This window comes from Corvus kubaryi, unplaced genomic scaffold, assembly GCF_017639235.1.
Source record: "Corvus kubaryi isolate FWS band 111438036 unplaced genomic scaffold, C.kubaryi_AGA036_p1.0 138, whole genome shotgun sequence".
NCBI classification, from domain to species: Eukaryota; Metazoa; Chordata; class Aves; order Passeriformes; family Corvidae; genus Corvus; species Corvus kubaryi.
In genome coordinates, this window is record NW_024580672.1 from 9,121,471 (window position 1) to 9,147,357 (window position 25,887).

At 36.8% G+C, this 25,887-nt stretch overlaps 1 protein-coding gene across 11 annotated transcripts in view; it reads left to right on the top strand.

The window, feature by feature from the left end:
* The window catches only part of DNTT (DNA nucleotidylexotransferase), a 162,162-nt gene that overhangs the window by 127,930 nt on the left and 8,345 nt on the right, over window positions 1-25,887 (top strand). For 9 of the 11 annotated variants that reach the window (XM_042019047.1, XM_042019046.1, XM_042019048.1 and 6 more), the window contains 3 exons: window positions 1,907-2,009; window positions 8,828-9,091; window positions 10,505-10,588. In XM_042019047.1, coding sequence (XP_041874981.1) covers window positions 1,907-2,009; window positions 8,828-9,091; window positions 10,505-10,588 — 451 coding nt within the window. The remainder of the gene's footprint in view (window positions 1-1,906; window positions 2,010-8,827; window positions 9,092-10,504; window positions 10,589-25,887) is intronic. The other 2 variants (XM_042019053.1, XM_042019054.1) reach the window with 2 other exon arrangements.

A 25,887-nucleotide genomic window follows, 5' to 3' on the forward strand; every position in this document is an offset into this window, starting at 1 on the left:
TAAAATATGCTTATATTGAGGAAGCATTGGGAATTAGCTCCCAATTCCATCAGCTTCCAATTTCTTCCTTTGATTTCTTTTAAAAATAATTTTAAGCAAATTTTCTTATGCTACTCTGCATCTCAAAGATAGGAATAGTAAATTCCTTCCCTTTGAGAAAATATTTTGAGTCATATTAGTAAAAAGTGCTATGTAAGAGCTTTGCATTATTGTAATTTTAGAGATAATGAATGGCATCCTAGAAAATAACTCAGTGTTACATGGAATAGTAAATATTTTCTAACTTCTTGAGTTTGAATTGCTGTTCAGTTTCTAAGCCTAGACTGATGCTTTGTTTGAAACCTCTTTTGAAATAATTTCCACCTGTTTAAGCAATTTCGACTTTGCTGCAGACACAGCACAATAGCTGCATTATAGTGAGTTAGACTGCTTGTCAAATGCAAACCCCAGGCTTTCATCTCCTTACAACTTTGTGCTAATGCTGTTCAACTATCCATCAGTTAGATGACTTCCTGTCACACAAATGGCAGTTGATAAGTCCGCCTATCAGTTCTGCTCCTACAAATTTCCAAGTTTAAGAAACCAGGCCAAGTTTTAGGCATTATTTTAAGGGAATAAATTATTAAATGAAATGCAAAAAAAAAAAGATCTTTTGGGTTGCACAGTTTTATTTTCATTGCTTGCATAGTAGTTCACAAATTCTCTGTATACTTGACACAGTGTTGACAGAAACCCTCCTGAGCTATAACATCACGCACCCTCGTGAACATCAGCAAGAGCAGACTTTTCCCATAAACACATGAAAAACATTTAGAGATGTGCTACACGTAAGTGTCACTACTCCAGATCTTGGGTGCTTACTCCATCAACTCCATAATGCAGAAATATTGTCATTGCAGAAATACCTCCTCTGCTCATTTCTCCTTAGGCTGGACTGATTGCACTCAGTAAATGTGTATGCAGTTCCTGTTGCAGTATTTAGAACAAAATTAAAACCTTGTATTGGTTCTGCAGTACTCAGATGAATTGCACTGTGAGATAAATTTTCATGTGTTCTCAAACATTTTATGATTCTGAAGGGAAACATTCCAGTAATGTGCTTTTGCCTGTTTTCCAATGATAGCTACATCTTAATCAGATTTAGGTTTAACACCCTTGGTAAGTAGATGAAAGGTAAGCTGAATGCTTAGACTTAAACAGGGAAAAACAAGGGATTATGACATAATTTTTCATTAACATTTACAATTAAATTTTGTGCACATGGATTTAATTGTGAAACCCTTAGTGCTTGTAATAAACAGGCTTTAGGCACATTCAGGACGAACTGTCCTCAAAAGAAAAATCAACCTCCATCTCTGTAAAAAGAATTGTTATATTTAAAAGAGAAGAAATGCAAAATAGTCGAAGGATTTATATCTGCTGCTAAAAGAAAAAATAAAATGATTCATAATCACAGTTTTATACATTAAAGTGTCCATCAAAAGCAAAGAAGAATATTTAAGCCTGCGGTAGTCTGACTGGCAGGTTTATCTGCTATTACTGCCCTGGATTCATAATGTGTAATGTGGTATTTTGATTATGCTTTTCTTAAAATCCAAAGATGACTGAAATCTTCCTTTCTGGGACTTAAGGGGAAGAAAGAGAGATTTAACATCTGCAAATGGATCTGTAGTATCTAATTGAAAAACAGAGGACATAGATCAAAAAGTAATTATTATTTTATAAAGAACACTAATAGACCCCATAATAGACATAGAAGATTCCACTTTGATTATGTTTCAAGCAACATTGCTATCACTTTATTCTGCGAACTTTTTTTATAATGCAGAAAAAATATTCTCTTTGAAAACAGAGCAAAATTCAACAGGAACTTAACAATTTTGTCCTTGTTATTTATTCCTTCTAGGGGTAAGAAGATTGGACATGACATAGACTTTCTGATCACCAGTCCAGGACCAGGAGAAGATGATGAACTTCTGCATAAAGTTATTGACTTATGGAAAAGGCAGGTATGAACTAAAGAACACTTGTCCAAAAGTGACATGTTCTAACTCCACTGCAAAGCCTATATACTGCTTAAAGAATGTTATACTCCTTTTCACAGCTGACTGCAATGTTTTAGAGCTGGGTATTGCTCTATTTGGTTATTAACCATGATGATCTAGGTGCATCTTCTAGCTCTGGATGCTCAAGTTGAAGGGTATATCAGAAGTGCTCTGCACACATTCTGTATTATCTTACCCTAGGAATATGCAGCTAGCCAGAGGTGAGAAATCAAGCTAGGTAGAGTTTTGATTATCAGAGAAAATTGTTCTTACACTTTGAAAAAAACCTGTATTTGTTTAATTTCTTCTTGAGGTGGGAGTAGGTTTTCCCAGGGGAAGCTACTTCAGGGAGATCCAGCTTTAAGTGTAGTGGATTTGGGTGACTTCATGGGGTGAGGTGAGCAAGTCTGAAAGCTTAGGTACCAAAGCTCTGGAATTCTGGCTTCCTTTCAGTCCATTAATTAGCAATTTTCCCAGCTTCCACTGAAACATTCAAAAGTTGACATAGTTTTCCATGATGTCTGTGTTTGGAAGAATGGACACATCTCGAAGGTCCCTTCCAACCCAAACTGTTAGATGATTGTATCATTTCATAGGGGAATTGTTTATCTAAGGGATGGAGAGGTTTTATTATTTTTTATTTTTTGTTGGGTTTTTTTGGCTGTTTCTTTGTTGTTGTTTGTGTTTTGTTTTGGTTTTTTTTCTATTCAGCTCTTCAGTTTCCAGCAGCTTTAAAGTTGGAAGTGTCTCGCTTATAACAGGTGCAGGTAGCTCAAAATATTCCTGGGTCAGAAAAATATAGTATGTTAGGAAAAGTAAACTTTCATTTCTCCTTCTACTTTTCTAGCCAGCTGAGATATTTCTCCACATTTACTAATAATACTGTTCAAAGCAATGGAGTACATTTCAAGAAGTAGAAGTCCAGCACTCTGGGGTGACTCATCAAATGCCTCACTGCTAAGTCAAGTCAGCTTTCAGTGCAGACAGCCTGCAGAGAATGCTTTTGAATTGATTCTTGAGCTGCCCACTTTAATTAGTGTATAATGGGTTAACATATGGAAGATTCAAAACATCCAACTACACAAAAGCTTATGTGACTGTATGAAGTTATCTGTTTCAAGGTGGTCAAAATCTTTCAGCTGGCTTTAGTGGAAGGGCTTCAAACTTGGGGTTTTTTTCCTGGTAAAATGCAACATCAGCTGAATTCATCTTCTTCGAGTTGATTTTCGGTCTTTGAAGTGTTAACAGACTTTTATTAAATTTTTAGATTTCTCTCATTTCTCTGTGGAAACTATGTGTTGGAGTAGATTGATAGCAGGTACTATTTAGACTACTAAAAGCAATGAAGCCATGGCAGTTAATGAGTGCCGAGGAAATACTCTATTTTTATCATTTTATTATTAGTGTGTAGATCCTTTCATGGTTATACTCCCTTTACTACGAGAAAAATTGCATTTCTTCTTAGAAGGTGTCTTTTTCCCTTCTTATGCACACTTGAATCTCTAGGAAACCATGTTTGGGTCCTCAAAAAAATCATGTTTATTATAATACAGCAGAAGGGAAAGGTGACAACAGACCAAGGCTAGAGCCTGCCCTGAGTGCAGCCTTTCATTCCTTCTTTTCCACTTACAATACTGAGAAAAATGGCTGTGATCTGAGAAGTCTGACAAGTACTCAAGTTTTTCAGTTCACTTTGAGCTGCTTTCATTAAAAGGAATTGAAAGGAAAGAAATAGAAAATGAATTGTTCTTGCTGATTTTCTTGTTAAGGGGACTATTTGGCAGAAAGGAGTGCAGGCAGAGTATGGGAGGTCAAGGGTGGCCAAGAGTTTGATAAAAAGATTAGGATTCCTTTAGAAATCTCGGCATGAAGAACACATCAGAAGCACAATGCACAATGGCCGTAGAAACCAAACTCAAACAAGCTGGGTATAGTTTAAAGCTGTGGAAAAGTATTTCCTGTGTTCTGTTTGTCCTCCAGATTTTTCATGGTTTATACTACTAACTACACCACCTCTGTACTGTGGCATTTGTAATATGTAGGCTTTACTGTCACTACTGAAAAATAAGCTGCCAGCAAAATCGAAATGCAAAAGAAGAAAGAAAAGATTTATACAGCTCTTGCCTTTTTATTATTTTTGATTTCTGAGGGAAAGGGGAGGGCACAAAAAACCCCCCAAATAGAGTACTTTTTTACTTTTTGAAGTAGTTTGCTTCACAGCTTGCCACTTTTATGCTACTGCTTCTATGACCAGATTCATCAATGTACATCATGGAGGTCATGATGTTGACTTTGTTTTGGCAGCTCTTAGTGAATAATTCCACAATGTTTAAATTCTGAATTATGGACCTCAGATTTAAATGGTTTAAAGGGCATTTTTCTTAGCTGAAAAGTTTAGTGTTAAAAGATCCTTCCAATTGAAAGCTGCTGAAAAAGAAGTGGCTAAATCAACACCAACATGCTCTTTGATGCAGCATCGCCAGGGATAAATGGGCCAAGGAACAGAGAACATAAAGACTTCAAAGTAGAATGGCAGAACAGAATAGCTGTGAGGCAGTACACAGGTTATGGTTTTGATGGTTCCAAAAAGCCTCATAAACAAAGTAAGAAATTACTTCTGTGGATTAGATGTTGAAAGTCTGTGGGCAAACAGGCTGAGCCATCTGTGTTGATGTAGCTTCATTCACATGCTTTCATTTTTTGCTGAAAGCCTATATGGCCATATTTAGCACTGCTTCTGTTATATACATACTTTCAACAATGGAAGAGATACTGTTACTACAAGCATTCCTGCACTCTTCAGTTTTTCTCTTTGTATTCATGTAAGTGTAATGTTGCATTTTTCTTTTGGCTTTAGAAAAATGAGTAATGGAGATGCCTGCCTGTGCTTACCTATTTTAATATACTAGTGGTCTGATTTAAACTCTAGTATTCGCTCTTGATGAGGTGATCAGGAAGGGGAAGGCTTGATGTCCCATTAGAGAGGAGGATGGTGAGGAGCAATTAATATTTTTTCGGTTGCTGGAAACAGATGTTTGGAAACAGGGTTCACAGAATAGCCACATATTCACTGACAGCTGGATTTTACCAGCAACAAAACCTGTTTCTAAGACAAGACACAGAAATGGTTAAGAGGCCAGAGCAAAGAACCTTTTGTTTCAGATGAAAGAATGCAAAAGGATGCAGAGCTCCTTTTTGAACACATATTGTCTCAGCTTTCTTCTCAGTGCATTCTGAATTTTTATGTTTCGTTCTGACTCAGCCGAGGAAATTCTTGCCTAAAATAGACTATTGCAAGGTGGTTAGAGCCCTGGTCATGAGAGATCTTGGCTTAAATTTATTTAGAGAGGGTATAGGGCTGAATGTGATTATCCTGCTTGTGAGGTTATTGTATAAGGTAGGCAGAAGTGTACCATTTCCTGCTATGTCCTAAGTGACGATCCAGGCAATAGTGGCATTTCTTCAGATGTGTGATCTTTCTGGTGTGTATTGCATAGCTGTATGTGGGTGAGTAGGTATGTGTAAGGCCCTATCTGTCTGTCTGTCTCTATCTTGCTTAGCAGTGCAAATGCTCATGGCATACAGAGGTAAACACCTTCATTCATGGATTCCAGGGCTGATCTATGCATTGCTATCAAAGCCAGGCTGCTCCAGACACTCAGAAATAGACCATTCCAACACACAGGGAACTTCGAGAGGAAAGAGGGGCCAAGGCAGCTGCATGATTAAGCAGCAGCTGCCGAGTTTTGCATTGCTGATCAAACCTTTGAAGCCATTTTCTAATGACTTTTTACCCTAAAAGGTCTGACTTCTCCCAGGCATCAGTTCCTTTAGCTCTTCCAGTTTATAGAATTCCATCTGTCTCATCTAGGTTGAGATTTTTCCAAATTAACATGCTACATCCTATTTTGGATTAGATATAGGAATTTAACTGAAAAAAAAGAAATCCACTTTCACTTTATTAAACTATCTCAGAAGAAAATTTAGAGCAACAACACATATGCATTTCAGAAGAACATATTGGATTATATTTTCAGATGGTATAAAATGATCCTTCTTAGCTTTAACAGAATTAATCCAGCTACCAACAAGTATGAATAATGACAGCATGTAACACTAGATGTAGAATAGGATTCTGTTTAATTAAAAATGACAGAGAATGCTAGTGACCGTATTTGATTGATTTTTCAGTGATTGATTTGATATTTTTCTAAAAAGTCATACTTTCCCTCAATTTAAGCATGGATTTGCTCCAATATCAATGCTATTGATGTGCCAGTACTCAGCATATTTAAGTAAAAGTGCACAGTCATTCTATAAATGGAAAATTGTTGAGGGTCTTAACATAACTGTCCTAAAAAATACATTTTGTTTTGATGGTGTTGTAAATTCGAGAAATTAAAATGCCCACACTTTAGAGCTTGATTGTGTAAACAAGGCCTACAGCACTTTATGGTGTATAGATCAAGCGGAAATGTGCAAAGAACTGCAGATTCCCTGACACACTGTAATGAGAAGGCTGCTGCTCTGCAGCTGGCAGTGACCAGAACTTCACACAATCTTCACAGCTGACTGCCCCTTCAGGCAATGCTTTTTCCAAATGTACAGAAGTGCCATTTCAGCTTTACTTTGTGGGGTGATGGTGATCTCCACTGTCTTATTATACCAGGTTAATTGGAAACTCTATCCCAATGTATACGACCTAGGCTTTGGCTCCTATTTAATGGTGATACCCTGACTTCTGGTATAAACTATGTAGTGTCCCAAATCTCCAAGAGCAAAAAGAAAAATGAAGCAAAAGATGAGGAAGTACTGCTAAGCAGCGAACAGATTTTGATAGAAAATGGGAAGACTGTCAGTGCATAATCAAAGTGTGAAGTCATCAATTAATTGTCAATGAATAATGATACTAAAATGATTTTTATTAACAATAAAAGCAACAAAATTAACCTGAAGGGAGGATAGTTTCATCAAAAAAGAGCAAGAAAATAAGCAGTTATGCATTAACATTCAACAGCTGTTTTGAGTATATTTGGAAAGAGCAAGCATCAGTGCCTCATGACATTGGGGTAAAATTAAGAAGAAATTACTCTTTTAAAGATGGATGTTACATCTAAATTTAAGCATTTTCAAATCAGCAGACTTGGAAACTAGTAATCCACGAGAAGAAGCTACATAAGGAGTTTTCTCATATCAGTTTATGATAAATCTTCACAATCAGGAAAAGTTCCAAAGAAGTGAAAGAATGTCAATGCAAATAAAATAGTTATCACTAAAAAGGCTGGCTCATTGACCCATAAAAAAGCCTGTAACTGATTTCCAGTAAAATAATGGGATTGTTAATTTGGAACGATCATCAACAAAAAGCTGGAGGCTAAAAGTGTAGTAATACCTATCAGTGTTTCTTCATGGAAATCATATCTTGTTAAGTGTTTTTGTTATGCTTTTTTTTGGCCAGAATTATAGCTCTGAGTGATAAAAGTAATTTTGTTACTGTAAAATATTCTCTAAGGCATTTAAGATATTGTCATGTAAATTTATCACACCTGCACTATATAAAAGAATTAATCGAAAAGAAATAATCAAAATATGTTTTTTAATACTGAGGTATTATTGAAATATATCTGAAAAATCAGTTCATTGTTACCTATGACATTAAGCGGTCTCATCTGGAGACCTTTTGTCCTGGTTTTGACCCAGATCACCAGGAAGGGGCGTGGCCAGACCCTAATACCACTAGATCTCATTTTTCAATATCATTTTTCATTTTACATCATTTTTCAGTACCACCTTATATCATTTCCAGGGATGGGGGAAAGGGACTTTCTCTCCTCCTAGAAGAAGGGTATTCCTTCCAGTGGGAGAAAGTGTGGTAGTTGAAATGGTCTGGTATTTTGCCTGTAAATAGTTTCTTTGTCTTACACCTTTTGTTATTAATATTGTTGCTGTTACTGTTTGTTTTCTTATCTAATTGCTGTTTCCAGTAAATTGTTCTTATCTCAGCCTGTGATCTTTACTTTTCATGCTTTCAGTTGAGGGGAGTAGGGAGAAGTGAGAGGAGTGGTTTTAGCAGGGCTACTAAACTGGAGAATACCATTCCTAAACCACACCACCATTGTAGTTAACCACTGTCAGCCATCAAATAAAACCACTTCTAGACACTCTCAGTTCAACATTGCAATTTTAAAAAGCCCCTAGTTCAGAGGCAGGAGAATGTATAAACATTTAAGTGATTTCAAAGCAGAAACAAGTCATCCAAGGACCTAAAGAAATGGACACTTCCTCTAAGCAAAAGACATGGCAGGGATCTTCCAACTCCCTGGGGACTCCAGACCTTGTTACAAGGAAATATCCTGCAACAGATACAGTCCAAATGGAATCTTCCCCTTTGGAATCTGTCAGCAAGGCTGTGCGCTGGACTAATAGTTTTTTCTAGATGTCTGACATGGGAACACATCAATCCGTACTCAGAAATTTCTGTTGACATTAACTAGAAAAAGGCTTAGGAGAAAAGGAGGGAGGGGAAGAATTGCAAATACTATCTCCTTACTATAGGGCAGGACATCGCTACTGTCAGATATCTACCAGTGCAGATTTCCCTCAAATATTTTTCCAAACACTGAAGCTGTTTCATGACTCTCCCTAGCTGAGATTTGGCCTGGCACAGTTCCTTGTTTACTGAAATTACATTTCACATGAATTTTTTAAGACAACTGCCTAGAACTCTGGGATGACATTAAAACCAGTCCAGCAATTCAGTGTGAACAATATCTTCTCTTTAGGGCTTACTCCTTTATTGTGATATCATTGAATCAACGTTTGTAAAGGAGCAGCTGCCAAGCAGAAAAGTTGATGCCATGGATCATTTTCAGAAGTGTTTTGCAATTTTAAAACTATGTCAGCCAAGAGTAGACAACAGCACTTGCAACACATCAAAAAAATTGGAAATGGCAGAAGTCAAAGACTGGAAGGCAATCCGTGTGGATCTGGTCATAACCCCCTTTGAGCAATATGCATATGCTCTGTTAGGTTGGACAGGCTCCAGGGTAAGTAACCACAACAGTATATGTTTTCTTAGAATTGCAAACACGTTTTTGTTGTTGCAGGACCATTCAGAGTTCATGGATTAAAAAAAAATATTCCTGATGTCCAAGCATCACATTTCATACTGTCATCCGCCCCTGATAATGAGTTGGAGCTGATGAATTCATCACTAACATTTATGTATGTCTCTCTAGGGGAGTTAAGATCTATTTTCCTCGAAGCTTAGTGTTTAGGTCCATGACCTGGAGAGCGAGGTTTTTGGTCAGTTGTGTTGTCTTTTTACATCGTAATACTGTTAACAAGCAATTAAATGGTTACTGAGTAGAGAGACGATTTGGAAAGTGTCACATAATTTTGCAGGAAATTAAACATTTGAGGAATGTTCTGAATTGGAACTTAATTTGTTTTGTAGGAAATTAAAAATGATTTGACATCTTTGGATTAGGTCAAATATTTTGTTTCAGTTGCATTATAATTGACTCTTTTAAATTGTAAAAAAAAGGAAAAATTTTTAAATTAGTTTTGAACTAGAATAAAATATATTTTGATATATGTTTTAATAAGAAAACTTGAAATGATATCTGCTTTCATAATAGACACTAGTTAGTTGGCATAATATAAAATAGTACACTATTTTCAAAACAATAATTCTACCTAGTGCAAACTCAAAACTCAAATGATAATCTCTCTCCAGACAGAATTATTTTTTAATCTGTTCGACATGCTTGCCTTCTGATGTTAATTTTCTTAGGGGGTGATTACATGGTACAGTGGAGAGCTCCTGAGCCTGCTCTGAATGATCTTTTTGATGTGTTGGAAGCAGTACTGGTGCCTTGCCACTCTGTTCTACTCAGGTTAATTGGAAGCAGAATGGTTTAGACCAGGCAAAATGTTGAAATTGATGTGTTCTCCTGCTGAGCTTATGAGTTACTTCAGTCACTTTTTTTGAGATAACAAAATGTATTTATTTGGATTTGGGATTAAGTTCTGCAGACTTTGGGGTCCTTTCTTATCCTGGAAGTGTTTGGCAACTTAAAAGCCCTTCTCTCAACTCTGTTGATAGGTGTCTATACTAAAAACACACAGTGTGAGGCCTTTTGGATGAGTAGGCAATGACTTTGTTTTTCTCTGCCTCACTGAGCTCCTGCTCCCTGTTGAGCTAATTCACCCACGGACTGTGGGAGCCCATCACAGGTTTACTTTCTTATACAGTGCCCAACTACTCTCAGAGTAACCAACTGAAATGATGGACGATTCCTTATAAAAACATTTCCTTTCAGGTGATTAATTTTATCAGACTATATTCTTTTAATAGAGGTAATTTTTGCATTGTTTGGTTTGGTGTTAGAACTCTTATGCAAAGGATAACAATTTTGGTTTGTGAAAATGGCTGATATTTGCTATATCTTTGACAGCAATTTGGACGTGATTTGCGGAGGTATGCTTCACATGAAAGGAAGATGGTATTGGATAACCATGCATTATATGACAGGAGAAAGGTACTGTTTATTCTCAGAAATAAAGCTAATGGGTTTTTGTTTCTGAGTCTACATTTCCAGTTCATTTTTTATGTTCAAGTATATAGAATATTTTAGCTTGATCATCTATTTGGTGATAGAAAACAGTTCCACCTTCCCAAGATTTATTTTCACTGGAACAACCTGATTAAATCCGAACAAGTCTGGAAATCCTTTTTTTTTTTGGCAATTGCGAGATAATACCTGAAATGTAACAAGAAACATGCATTAGACATTGGTGTTTGATAGGAACTGTGCAGCCTTCACAAAACTGAGAACAACCCATCTGTGAGTATTTGAAAAAGGTATTTAACTGTCCCATTTCAGAAGGAGAGGTCATTTCTGTGTCCCAGGCACAATTTCAACTGGTATTGGGCTGACATTTCAATGGAGGAGGGGATATTGAGTGGTACAGGCTCAGTTAGAAGGCTCGAGGAAGTTTTTTCAGGGTATGACACTAAGTAGAGATCAGGGATCATCCTGCTTTTAAAGCCCTGCATTCAGGAGTCTGTGTGGAATTCTGTTTAGTCAGGCTTGGCAGCCTGGGGAGTAATTGATATAATTTCTGGTATAAAGGCTCTTGGCTGCAGTTATACTGATCTCTGCATTTATCTGGCTTAATGTCTGTATTTGTATTAGGCCATTTAAATAATAAGCAAAAATCAATACTACAGATGCTTATTGATGTCATTATAGGGGAAAGGCAGAAGTACCACGCCAAGACTTTACATTAATCTTTCCTATATACTCCTTATAGAATGGAGACTGCTTTTAGCACCCCTACTTATATGCATTGTCTCATTACTTCTAAGATGCAGGAGTGATCTTAGCCATCACTCCATTTCAGCTGTCTCCATATGTGCTTGTCAGGTCCAGATGCTACTGTAGCATCCTCAGCTCACATGGAAACCTGGGGAAATCATCAGGCTAATTATCCATTTAGTCAGATATCCTGTCTCCAGCAATTGTCAATACTAGATGCTTCAGAAGAAAACATAAAATCAATAGTAGATAAATATGCTATGAAATCTTTAAAGAGGAGAGATTTCTTCACAAACTCAGGGATGTTGTCAGTGTATTTATGTCTGTCTTTTATATTTTGAAAGCATTCAAAATATAAACTCTTTGCCTAAACATAATATGGCTGGTGTTATTATCTGCACTTTAATATGTGCTCTGTTCAATAGATTTTTGCATGTAACAGCAAATAGCACTGGGGAAAACCAAAGAATTTGAGGAATGCCAGTGTTATTTTTTGTGTGCAGCAAAATTTGCCTGCTTGGTGTATGAGTATCATTATATCTGTTGCTTTTACTCAGAGCCCTGAGGCATTCAGAGATGCAAAATGGACACTGCTCATTCACGAACAACATCAATCAGTATTATTTGTTCTTGATTATGTTCAGGCTTTATAACTGACATACCATTTAAATCCTTCTGGGGAAGAAAATGCGTGTTTCCATGTATTTTTGACTGGATTAGCCAGGATGTTTCACAGATAAATGATGAGTTTATCTTCACAGTGTCCTCTGGGAAGAAAGACTCTTGTCATCCCAGATTTTCAGTAGAGAGCTGAGGCAGGGAAAGATTTAAGGTCTTAAACATCCATTGATTTCAAGGGCCCCACATTTGCAGTGTCCAACCTGAAGTTTCTCCTGCTGGGTATCTGCCTTGGGAATTCAAAAAATACAAAGAAATGTCTATACCCATGTCATGGTTCCCAAAACCATCAGCTGTAACTGTAACTTAATCTCCAGACCTTCTACATGTCTGAGTCTCAACTTACATTTCCTGAATTCCTCAGTTGTACTGCCCAAAACTGAAGAAATGGACCTTGTGAGAGGACTGAGAAGTAAAACTCAGAAAATTTTCTTTATTCCTTATCATAAGGCAGGAGTTGTTGACAAAGGCAAAGATAAAAACGCGGCAAACCAAAAACTGAATCAAACCCAAAACACTCAGACCAAATCTTCAGGGAAAATTTCAACTATCTTGACCACAAAGTCTTTAATCTACAATTTTCATTTATCAAATGAGGTACATGAATGGATCAGCTGTCCCTTTCAGGGTGGGACTTTGCTTTCAAATGTCAATCTGTCATCACCCCTCTCCCCCACCAATATCTAAGTCTGCCATTTCTCATTTAATCCCAAACACAGATAGTTTGCTTCCAAAGATTTTTCTGTAAACCACAGATGCACTGCTGATTTCAATCACAAGAAGTTGTGTTAGTATGTTGACACAGCAGAATACTGTTCTTATTTCTGCTGCAGTCTCAGAAATATCTTAATTACATTAGCCAAATTTTTCCAGAAAGAAAGAAAATTCTAAGGCAGATACGCAATATGAAAAATTTCAGACCAGGTAGCACTGAAGTTATAATCTGCTTAACATGGGCTCTTTTTTCAAGTAGTGTTATTCTAGCAAGAAGCAGGGAGATGACTCCCTGGAAAGTTATTCTAATATATATAATCTAATGTGCTAAATTCGAATAAATTTTAAAATTATTTTTAACATTGTAATTTTTGTATTAAGTTATTCCCACAAATGACATCTTGAACAAAAAAAGCCTTCCATACTGCCACCCAGTGTGTAGTAAGATCAGAAATGTGCAGGATACAGCAATGGTGTCTGTCTGTGAAATTTGAGATGATGGCCCGTAGTGGAAGAGGAGAGGTTTGCAGTAAATTATGTGCCTGCCAAGTTTGATTCATTTTTAGGGTCATCAGGGTAGCAAGCTTAAAATAAGTGATAAAAATAATTAGTAATTTTACACAAGGGAACATATGCCCAAATCGTCAAATGTTTAGGGTTGGTTTGTTGGTTATTTTTTACATTAAACTATGAAGTGTAGAGAATCTCCTTTATTTTAATTCTAGTACTTTTCTTTTAAAATTATTTGACTAGGAGGGAACACTAAAACCATAGATATTTTATCCGTACCATCTCATAAAATTAGATTGGAGCATGAACGTTTGTATTTCATAAGTACATTTCTCTTTGTGTCAGAAAATCTTCCTTTCTCAAAGCTAAAAACAATCAGGAAGCAGATATCCCTTGTGCAAGCTGCTCAAGATCCCTCAGCACAACCTTAATTAAGGTTAATTAGGCACCATATGTAAAAGCTGAAACACATCTTTTCCATATTTCTCTCCTTTTTTTCTGAAGAGAGATTATTTTATGTTGCTGGCTCTGTCCAGACAGACAAACCTTCATGCACAACTCTAACAGTCACTGGGGTATTGACTGGGGTGGAATTTGGAAGCTGGGCCAAGTTCTTTCTGCTTTGTTATTTTTCTTTTATTAGTCTGTGTGTGTGTACAACACAAGATCAGGAAGAGTCAAACTAATTCTTGATCTGCCGAAGACCAAGTCCTTTCCTTAAAAACACTTGCCTGTCATAATTTAAAATTTTGCAAGTCTTTATAAGAAATTAATAAACCATGCTATAGCAAGTATTATTTGCTCTTATTTATTTTTTATTTGGTGGAATGTAACAGTGCTTGTAAGAGAATGTAGTTCGTTATAAAAGAAAACACTTTCCTGATTTGCTCTACATTTCAATATATAATTCAGTGTACTTTATTCTTCTATATTAATATTTATCAGCCCTTTGGCACAGATGCTTGCACTGTGGCCCACTGCTTGAAATGTGATGCATGTCACAGAATCCCTGATTCCAGCGTTCAAAGGGTTGCATCAGGAGAGAGTCCTGCTTACTTTAATGTATTTCCAAAGGGATTCTGCCTGGAATAGGGCGCATTAACACAGCAGTTAGGAATCAATTACATAGCTTTGCAGATGGGAACAAAAGGAAGAGAAATTTTCTCCAGGGACTCGTTACAAAGTTACACTGTGAAATTATTCCTCAGCCTGGATTTATTTTTTTCTTTCTAGTGTGAATCTTTTTCATATATTTGTTGGTTTTGGAAGACAGTGTGCAATTACCAAACTAATGATTTTTTCAGTTTTGTAATAAGAAGGGCATTTTGTAGATCTTCCTTTCATAGGAAAATTGTGACAAAAAAATTGAAAATTTGCTGCCAAGTATCTGTCAGCCTCTTTTACATAAAAAGATGAATGCATGTCCAAATCTGTGTCTCTGTAGAACCGTGTACTAAAGGTATGGAAATCGGCACTTGCATATATCAACCCGAGGTATGTAGTTCCTGTGATTTACACCAGCTGGAGGTCAAACCTTACTATAATCCCCACTCTTAGAGAATGGAGTTCATTGATCAGTCATGAGGAAGAAAGAAAAATTGTATGTTCCCTGTGTCTAATGGTATTATTGCTGCTACAAATGGCATGGCATTTTTATGATCAGGGGAACAAAATTCTCATTGTAAAACTTTCGCAATTCATGAATGAACAACATGCTCTCTAAGAAAAATATAAATGGTTTTGTAAAAAAAAAAATTCTTTTTTCTCTGTGAAGCATAAGTCAGGTCAGCTGAACAGTAGGCTCTTCCTCAGTAAAATTAAGGTCCTTAGTCTGTAAACCATGACATCAGTGGTTGTTCTGACACTCCTCTGTGTTGGATTAGGAGACAATTATCCCTTAACGCACAATAAAGAATTTTTGGTTACAATGTGCGTTGTCTCTGGACTAGTGGTGTACCAGGGCAGCTGTTGGCAAGTATTGGCAACATCATGACAGCTTTTTACCTGGGTGAAATGGACAGAGATTTAGTGGATCTAACTAATGAAGATATAGCTCTAAACCTGTTTTGAGTATCTGTCTTTAAGATGAGTAACTATCATATGTTTGCAGGAAAATGCAAGAAATGTGTGATTTACTTTCACATACTGTTTTATTATCTTTAAAGTGATTTTTAAAGTGGCTTGCAAACCACAGGATTTCTATTCTTAAAGGAGGTGTCCTTGAGGTATGAATGCCCTTTTACTGTATAAGCAACCTGGAATAAGATTCAGCAACTACGAAGGTTGTTGGTGCCTTTACCAACTCTGGTGCTGTTAGCTAGAGAAAATACCTTTGTCATGCAGAAAGGCCCTGTGGAGAGTATCTGAAGCTGGACTCTGTTACTGGGCTTTTGCACTGGCTGGTAGAATGACAAGGTTGCAGCCAGCCAAAGGATCACATACCAGGTCAGACGTGTGACATCAGAGAGCGCAGTCAAACAACCTTCAGGTTGTCACGTTCTCTGCTCTCTGAATGTTTTCTGCTCCCTCTTGTAATTCTAATTTGGCTTGTGAAAAGGCAGCAGGGGAAGGAATTGTGACATTTAACATAAAGTGATGATTATGTGAGCTTAAGAGTCTACACGTTGTTGTAATGCAGGCTAAGGAAGGAGGATGGTCCAGAGGTTTGACTGTTAGCTTGCAACTTGTGTCACTCTGTAGCCAAAATTTCCCTGTAGTTTTAAGCAGGTCATTTAGCCTTCCTTGGTCTCACTTCCCAACAGTAAAACCTAGTTCCCATGATGGAAAGGTGCCGTAATGGTAAGTAGTTAACCACTGAAGAAAAAGCTATTTCAGTTTAAGAATTTTGATCACCCAGTGTTTTGTCTTTCCCTATAACTAGAAGAAATAACAAAGGTTTAATGGAGAATTTTGATTATTCAAAATTTGCTTGATCTCTTAGTCAGAGGGAAATGTTGACACTTTCTGTTAAAGGAATTTCTTTCTGAATCTTGGCTTTGGAAACAATCCATGTATCAGACTGTTCCAAACCTCCAAAGCTCAGACAGCTCTTGGGGCTGAAACTCAGAGGCATTTGCTTGGCTGGCTGCTCCAGGCCCATGGAGCCAATGAGCTCTGGGGACCCTGGCTCTGAAGTACTTAAAATTACGTATTTGAACTCAGGCTCGCAGTAGTAGACTATCAGGCAGGTTATTGAGAAGATGTGCAAGCTAGCAGGAGCTTTAATAGGCTCAGATTTTTAAAAGTGCCTGGTAAACTAGATTCTATTGGATTGTGACTTTTTCAGGGCAATATTTTGATAATTATGTCATTTTTATGGAACACCCAGGGTAAGTGAGTAGGAAAACTCCAACAAAGTAAAATTCATTAGTGTTTTGCTGATTAGATCTGTTCAAAAGGCAGTGTGATAATATTTTTGTATGACTATACATGTGTTAGGTAGAAATACTGTTCCCTGGAACTGTCTCTTCTCTGGGAATCCTGGGAAGTGGCATTCTAGTGATTCTCAGCCAGCCAAATCTGTATATTATCTTTCTCAGTGCAGCCTGCTATGAGGATACCCTAAACTTAACTACAGTAGATGCTTCTTAAAGAGCTACTCTTCTGTGCAAAACCCAGCCCTACCACTTATATTGTGGATAAATACTACTTTTTAAAATGCAGGATTTATCAACCTTTTTCACTGTTGCTTCCTGACTAAACTTCCTTATCTGAATTAATTAAAAATTAGAGCCATTTCCAAATACTTCAGAATCCATAGGAAAATAAACATCTTTTTGTTTGTTTTTATGTTTTGGTAACTATTTGGAAACTATTCCTTGGTCTTACAGTAAAGAATGAGGTTTAAAGCTCCCTCACTGTACATCACACAGTTTCAGCTGCAGTGGGGTTCCCTATTGCTCTTTCCTTTCATTCAGAGTATATTTATTTTTCTTTATGCCATTTGCTGTTCAGCAGCTACTCAGAACCAGCTCTGCATAAAACAGGAACTAACTTCAACAGTTCCATGCCAGAAATTCTGAGTGATATATTTCCTCAAACTGTTATCTTTTGAGCACGGGAGAGTTGAGCTGAACGAGTGGTGGGGTGGAGTGGGTTGGAGGCCTTAAATTGCTGCAGGTACTTTTCTCTATTCCTGTTTCATGTGAGGAGATTTCTGAGGATGGCATGTAGAAAGCATCATGGCTGGATTGTGGTCATGTAGAAAGTGTCTCTCCTGCACTTTATACACCACTCACCAGTGGAGATTCTTAAACCAGGTGTGAGATTGGAGGATTGAATTTGTCTTGTAAATTCTGATTTATAACTTATATAAACCCATATATTTTCACAATATTGCAGAAAATCCCTTTCAAATCAAATTGCTACTTTATGGAGTTCATGGGAGCAAAATGAAGTGATGTAAATAATTAGCATTGCTTTTTTTTGGCGAAAGAATAGATGGAGTTCTTAGGGTATAATAGATTAATTGAATTATTAGCATATGAATGTTCTTGCACTGACATTGTAGGTTGCTTTTTTTTGTAAGAGAAGGATCATGAGTTTAGTGTTATTTTGAAGAGTCGTTGGAGCAGAAAGCAGTTATTAATTTTATGTCCTATGTAAATTTAAGATGTGAAATAGGTCCCTTAATGTTTTCTATTAGAGAAATATTGGAAAAAATATGACACTATACTGATGACTGATTGACGATTGATGACAATTATGCATTCAAAAAACCTTGTATGAATTTGAATGGCATGAAATGTTATTTAGTTGTTGAATAACGGGAGAGGTGGTTTATATAACTGTTCTGAATAACAAACTCACAAGATGCTCTGAAAACTTCATAATGGGACCCAGCTTTGCAAGCCATTAAGTGCTGTGCAGTTACACTGAATATAGTAAGATTCTGTGATCCCAGTTTTTTTAAGAGAAAATTTACTTTTTCTTGGGAAACCATAATAAGCATGAAACGGGAAATTTATCCTGGGATATCTTTTAGTCGGTGAAGCTCACATGCATTCAATTGTCACCATCAGTATTGCATAGTCTTTTACCACTTGCCTGCAGAATGAATTCCTATCTAGGAAAAGCCTGACTGACTCTTCAGGCAGGGCTTGTCCTGCCTGCCTTTGCACGTATCCGTAAAGCCAAATGAAGGTGTGATTACAGCCCCAGTAAATGGCTATTTTATGATGGTAATGCTCTGGTCTGCTAGCTTCAGTGTCTGAGTTCTGCTACTGCTCATCTTTTGCCCGAGTAGCTGCTTCACAGACAACCACAGTGTTTGCAGCAGGCAATCCATCCAGCCATTCCTGGCAACATCCTTGAGATTCTAGCCTCCCTCATGATATTCAGATTTTTCTCTGATTGAGTCTTCATCTGTATGGTGACTTTTATTTTGAAACATGGCTTACCCGACAGTGACCATGCTGCTGCAAAACGTCCTGTGGTGGCTTGGCTTGGAGGACAGAAACAGCTCTGAGGAAGCCAGACTGATTGCAGGTGGCTGGGCGGTTACCTCCACACGCCAGAACTTTGTAAATATATCTCCTAATAAAAAGCCAGCTTTGTTTTTCAAGCGGGTATTCTTTTTTTTCACTGCCCAATACATTATTTCTCAAAAACCTGTATGACCAGGAAGAGCTGTCTATTATTTTACAGGCTCATTTTATTGCATAAAGTTGTGTAATATTCACGTGTTTGATTGTGTATTTAGTTACAGTCTCTAAGTCAGTTTTTTGGTGTCATCTGAGAACATTTACTCCACACTACCTTTCACTGAAAAAAGATGCTTGCAGAAGTTTACTTGCACGGTTAAAGAGACATTTTTTATGGTTCTGTAAAACTGGATGTGATAGTCTTATTTTGGCAGATGCTGCTCTAAAATTATAAAGTTATAATGGTGATATAATCAGCCTTGAGAACATCTTGATGAATTAAACATGCTGCAGCTGCAGAGTTTGCTTTAGACATCTGCAACAATGACTTGATTAAAGCTACAGTAAACATAAAGATCCAAAGTTTATAATATTGATTTCCAATGTGCTCTCTATTACTACTTGAAAGTAAGCTACAGCCAGGTGGGGCTTGGCCTCTTCTCCCAGGCAACAGTGACAGGACAAGAGGATATAGTCTTAAGCTGCATCAGAGGAGGGTTAGGTTGGACGTGAGGAAGAATTTCTCCACAGAAGGGGTGACTAGGCCTTGGAATGGGCTGCCCAGGGAGGTGGTGGAGTCGCTGTCCCTGGAGGTGTTTTAAGAAAAGACTGGATGTGGCACTCAGTGCCATGGTCTGGTTGACAAGGTGGTGTTGGGTCATAGGTTGAACTTGATGATCTCAGAGGTCTTTACCAACCAAATGGATTCTGTGATTCTATGATTACTACAATTAAACACTGAGCCATTGTAAACAGATGCTCATACTTTCATTTATGTTTCAATTCTTCTCACTCTCTCTCAGGAAAGTGGAAATTACATATGTGATTTGGGTGATTTTTTCTTTTTGCACCTGATCTATTTTTAAAAAATAAGAATTAAAGTAATCTACTTTTCTTACCTCTTGGTAAATTAAAAAATGATTGCGCATTTTCTTACAAAGCATGCTTCTCTTCAGTGTTCTCTTAGCATTTTAAATGTTTCACATACAGCATATGATTGGTCATTTTTACTAAGTTTGCATGTAATTCATATATATATTTAGCTAAGCCTAATCTCTTTGCAATAGCAATCTGTACATCTAACACAGAGATAAAAGTACCTAATAGTCATTTCCTTTACTCAGTGTGTTTTTTTAGCAGTTCAGTGAAACCTGTATTGCTAATGAAAAGACATCTCTCAAAATGCATAAGTAGGTGCAATCCTGAATATTTTGACTATACCTTTTTGCTCAATTTCTAAGTCAGTACAGAACTAATTATTTTCAATTATTTTAATTCAATTATTCAATCAGTATGGTGGGGTAAGTTATTGAATGTGGGGTAGGTTACCAAGTCTCATATTTTCTGTCAAAAGAAAAAAGAAATTAATTTGAGAAGAAGCTATGTAGAGAGGAAGCTGGAAAAGGAAGGAGCTGAGGACCAGAGAGGAAAATGGCATAGGAAGTGGGAGTCAGAAGGGGATGGTGGATGTACAGATTTGATACAGAGTAGCTGGAAAAAGCAATGAGGAATGGAAAGCGTATATTTAATTAGCAGCTCCATTGCTGAAAGGAATCTGGGTTGGTTGAAGCGACAACTGAAAAGGGGCATGAAAATAGAATGACAGGGAAGAGATATGAGTGGAAGTTTGATGGACTGAAAAATAAATTCATCAGGCTAATGCTCTAAGCTGGCAACAAAACATAGGTAAAGGTTCAGTTGCCCCAAAAACTGAGTAAACGACACATATCTCACTTAAGTCTGGATATGGAATAAGTGGAGCCTAGAGTTACATTAGAAATCTGAGGGCAGAGATCAACAACTTAGCATGGGGAGTAGCAAAGACAGGGAGCTAGAACAGATACAGATTATAAAAGCTCAATTTCCTAAGACTGATTGATCCCACATTGGCCTACGACTCAAGATTGTGTCAGTGCTGTCAGCAAATATTTGTTAGCCCTGTAGCACGGTACGTTTCCTGCCTAGTGAACAAAGCCCAAGTACCTTACAGGATTTGAAATAAGCAGCATTTCTTTGAAGAAATGAAGTCTCTATGCATATACATAGGAAAATTGAATTAAAGTTAAAATTCAATCAACCACGTTCTGGGATTTCTTAAATTGCAGGTCTTTGATTTTGCAATCCCAATAAACTTCTTCTGAAGTGGTTTGTTTATAGTAATCCCATATGAATTACTCACAACTGAGTTTCCTAAAATCCAGTTCTGCATTTTTCTCATTTCATTCACTCTTACAAAGCTTTGTAAGGGAAAATACAAAAAACCGCAGTATTTGAGAAAGCTGCTATAAATAGCATAGACTTAAAATGAAACATGAGTATAGCTCATGTGTGAAAAAGGAAACAATTCCTGGGAATATTTTCAACTACTTTGGGATAGTACAGAGATTGTCAGAGAACTGCAGGGGACAGTAAGTTTTTGATCTGTTTTTGTTTGCAACAGTGTGCTACTTAACATGTTAAAATTTTTGCCTGGGTTGTCAGATAGGAAGTTCCAAGTTTCCTTTCACTATGTGTGCCCCAAACTGAAAACATTTTAGTCTGGATGGGAATGTATTCTATTGTTTATTTACTGTGGAATGTTTTTAATTTTTAAAATTCTAATGGGAGATTGAATGCATAACGATGTAGTGTTTTGCAACAAAGTAACCACAGATCTGTCATTTTAAACAGAAAATAATTCCATTTTATGTACAACATGGTCTTGTTTACAAACCGTATTTTAGCAAGTTCTGTTAAGTCAACAGATAATGTTTTTTAATATTTTATTTCTCAAACTGTCAGTGCTTCAGCACCGGTCTTTTTCCTTCTCCTTCATCAAAACTACTTGGAGTAAGTAGATTGCATGTAGAAAACATGAAGATATTTCGTTACACTATGTTATGAAGTAGTTGTGTAAGTGCCTAGAATATTCTAATATTAGCCTGATTATTCTATTTTACTTGATTAATTTACTTGTTACTGTTCAGAATTTAATATCAATAAACCTGTAACAAGACCTAGAGATGAGTTTAAGAGAAACATTCCAGTCTGGTATTTCTGATTAAAAGCACAGGACATGTCCAGTGGTAAAATGAAATGAGAATTCATGATTATGGCTTCTATTACCTTCAAGAATTATTCATGCCCAGAATTATTAGAATAAATTCCACTGCATTATTTTGCATCAGTACCATGACACATGATTTTGCCTGAGGGTATGAAGTCAATGGGTAATGCTTGCAATACTGCTTTTTCAATCATGGTTTGTTATAATGTCATTTCAAAGAGTAAATTTTTTCTCTCTGATTTATTTATCAACTTATTTGTAGCTGGATTAGGAACAGAGTAGTTTTTATTTTAAGGCAGGCAGGCTGATGTGAATATAACTGCAGAAAATACCAGTTAAACATGAAAATTACATATAGAGATAATATATTGTCAGAGAAACTTCAGGTTATTGCTACTGAAAACTGTTATGATACCGTCAAATGAAACATGCACACTGTCTGCACAGTGTTGTGGAATATTATTATTGAATTTGTTGACATACTTCATATTTCTAGCACAATTAGTACTTCAGCATTTATGCTCTATAATTATAATAAAATTGTTTGCACTGTTGATAGTCGCATTAATATACATAGCTTAACTATTTAGTAAAATGACTAATTACAAGAAAATCAAAAATCACCAATGGCCAGTCTTAAAAATGAACCTCTCCAAAAAAAAACCAAATGAAAAAGTTTGGGAAAAGCAAAGAAGGAAAAGCACCTGAAAGTTGTTAGTCCTGTTGCTTAGGAAAGTACTAGAAGACAGATTCTCTGATGTTATAACTATCCACAAAATATAAAGAATGTGTGTTGACCTTAATGAAGCTAAATACTGATGGGTAATTACTACACAGTTCCTTGGGCCTTGATTCTGTAATGTTTTTTTTCATCAAGCAATGTTTCACGTTGAGAATGTTGTCTGACTGAGTACTGATGGAATGAGCTGCTGTCCCTCAGGCTGGATAGCAGTATGAATATCAGGACCATGAAGAAGTTTCATTTTTCTCTGGTACTTTCTGGCAGTGTTCATACTATGCAAGACAATCATCGAGTACAATTATTTGAAAGCTCTAACATAATGACAGGATTGTATACATTTTTATATGGAAATTGCTTTACTTAGCCTTTTTTTCTTCCTCTATTTCTTCCCCATCCTCTTAATAAAATCATTTTGCTTGCTGTGAAAGTTACTGAGCACAGTGTTTCTTGTTAGCAGTTTGTCTAGCTGATGAGTCAGCTGGAGACTTCGGAGAAGTAGCCACTATTTTACAGATCAGTGTTATGTTGTTTTCCCATACTTTCATTGGCAATTGAAGGCACTCAAGCTCCTATCAGTCAGTGCACTGCAAGAATTTATGGATCTTCCATAACGCTTCTCTGCAGCTGCTTTACAAAATTCTGGGTCTGTAAGTGGTGTAAAACTGCAAAGCCATTTTTTATGCTGAAGCTCAGAGCAGATTTATGTTTTCCACCAAAGACGTACAACATTCATTCTTGTAAACTTAACAGTAGCATAGAGAAGGAAGAGAAAATTGCTTGCTTCCTGCTCAGTGTTTGCAAAGCCTGCTTTCACCTCTGTCATGGCAGGTCAGAAGAGAGGGAATGGAGCTGGTTGTGATGCTGAAGGTAAGGCTGCCTGGCACAACATGACAGATCTGAATGACAGATGGAAATAAATCCTGGCGCATGGGCTGCGCCCAGTTATGGCTAGATCGAGGAGATACACCTTTATCTGTTAAAAAGAAATGGAATCAGTCCCTATGGCTTAACATTGTTATCACCAAATTCTGATACTAATGTCAAAAAATTTTAAGTGTTGATGGTGGCTCTGGGCTCCTCTTAGTAATTTTAGTAAAAATCTCTCTCTATTACCATATGTATCCCTTTTTGACATATAGCATATAAAACACAGCCCACTCTCCTGCTTAAGGTGCTGTTCAGTGACTCAAGTTCCACATGATAAAGCTAGAAAACAGGAGCTAGGTATTTAGGGAAGATATTAAAGAAATATGCTTGGGACAGGCTAGCTTTCACTCACATTTCTTGTATTATTATAAATCATATAACCTATTAAATCAATATTAAAAAAGTAATGATGCTTGTCTTTAGGTTAGTAAACTCAAATATAGACAAAACCACATGATAATTATGTCAGCAAAATGCTTATTTTCCTTGAAATCAGTTCCTAGCTATTGTTATGAAGAGTTATTATGCATTTTCTCATAGGTTCCCTCAGACCTTGTGGCTTATACCTTTTAGAGCTACTAGCTGCACTAGTTAATCAACAAGTTGGGTCTGCAAAAAATCACTCCAGAAAGTGATAGCTTTTGATAATGAGGAAGGTGGGAATATATTTTTGCAAGTAAACAACTTTTGAACAGGAAACAATTGAAACACTTGAAGCTTGCAACATCCTTCCTCTCCCTCCCTCACAGCTGCTCCTTCTGCTGAGTCACTTGCCAGACACTGCCTGCACCTTCTCAGAAACCCACTCACCCACTTAGCCATTCAGATAAAACAAAAATAGGTTATGCTTTTTTTCAATCTGCTCTAAGTCTTAACTAAGACCAAAATAAGTTTATCTAGACTATTGCTCTATTCTAGGTGCTCTTGTTTGCTTTTTCACTGGCTGGTGGTTGGAGTAAATTTGTGTGGTTCTGTAAATCTTGGCTTGAGTAAAGCGTTCTGAGTCGTTATATTAGATATTTTAGTCTGAGTTTGCATCTACCTGAGAAAAAATCAATTCAGAAATGTCTGAACTCAAATTCCACTGAAATTTTCTCTTCACTGCTTTCTTCAATTTTACCTCCCTATCTTGTTATGTGTGTTGGACTCGTTCTCCAAATGAAAGTGCTGAACTGCAGAAGCTCATCAGCATGTTCAGTATTGTAAGAACTGTTAGCATAGGAGGCACCATTAGGAGGTTATGTCAAGTCAATCATTCAACAACTCCTCCATCCTGGTTTGGCTTTAGTGTTTTTCTACCTATTACTGATGTCCTCCATTCTGTCCTTCTCTCCTGCTTTTTTTTTTTTTTTTACTTATTTTTAGAAAATGTTACTAGCATCTACATATTTATGATTCCAGGATAAACCTAATTGAATTTGATGGGGATCAAGGATATATACAACTCAAAGTGTTTATTCTGGGATTTGCAATAACTTAATTGTCAATAAATAGAATGTCCAATTAGTTGTGCCATGGAGTTAATTTGGATAATTTTTCATCAATCAGTCTGTACAATCTGATTACCTCTCTTCTGATTGACCTTTCTGGGAGAAGATGTAAGTGTGTAGCTGAAACAAACATATGCTCTTCCTGTCTGTCTTGTCTTCTCTTGGGCTTTCCTGACTCAGGTGCTTTGACAGTGGTCCTTGTACTTGTCACATCCAAGGATTCTTAGACATCTGCATTCAACACATTCAATGGTTGCCTTTGGAACTCAGGTTTTTGTTTGAAATTATGCTTTCCTTGCTAGAGGATGACTTTTTTATGACCTCTGTGTTTTCAAGTTTACTTTTTATTGTGAGCTAATGGAGATATTCAGGCTTGTGAGGCAGGTCAGTCTTCCCAGTGGAAAACAGCAGTGAACTTGTATGATTTCATAAGCCTTGTTTGCTAAGGTTCACCAGAAATCCATACAGCTCACTGTAGTCAAATGGAAAAGCCTTTGGGATGTCTTTAATTTTGCATTGAGACCTTCCTTTTCTTCTCACTGGATTTGTGTACTGTCAGTTACAGGAACCTTTAACTCTCAAAAATAGGAAGCAAATTAAATTATATAGGTATAAAGCACGATGTGGGTGTCCACGTATATTTAGCTTTGCAAACTTTGAACAGTTGACAGAACAACATATTTTTTGCTTTCTGGTCTCTTCTTTCTTTTCTTTCTTTTCTTTTTTCCTTTCCTTTCCTTTCCTTTCCTTTCCTTTCCTTTCCTTTCCTT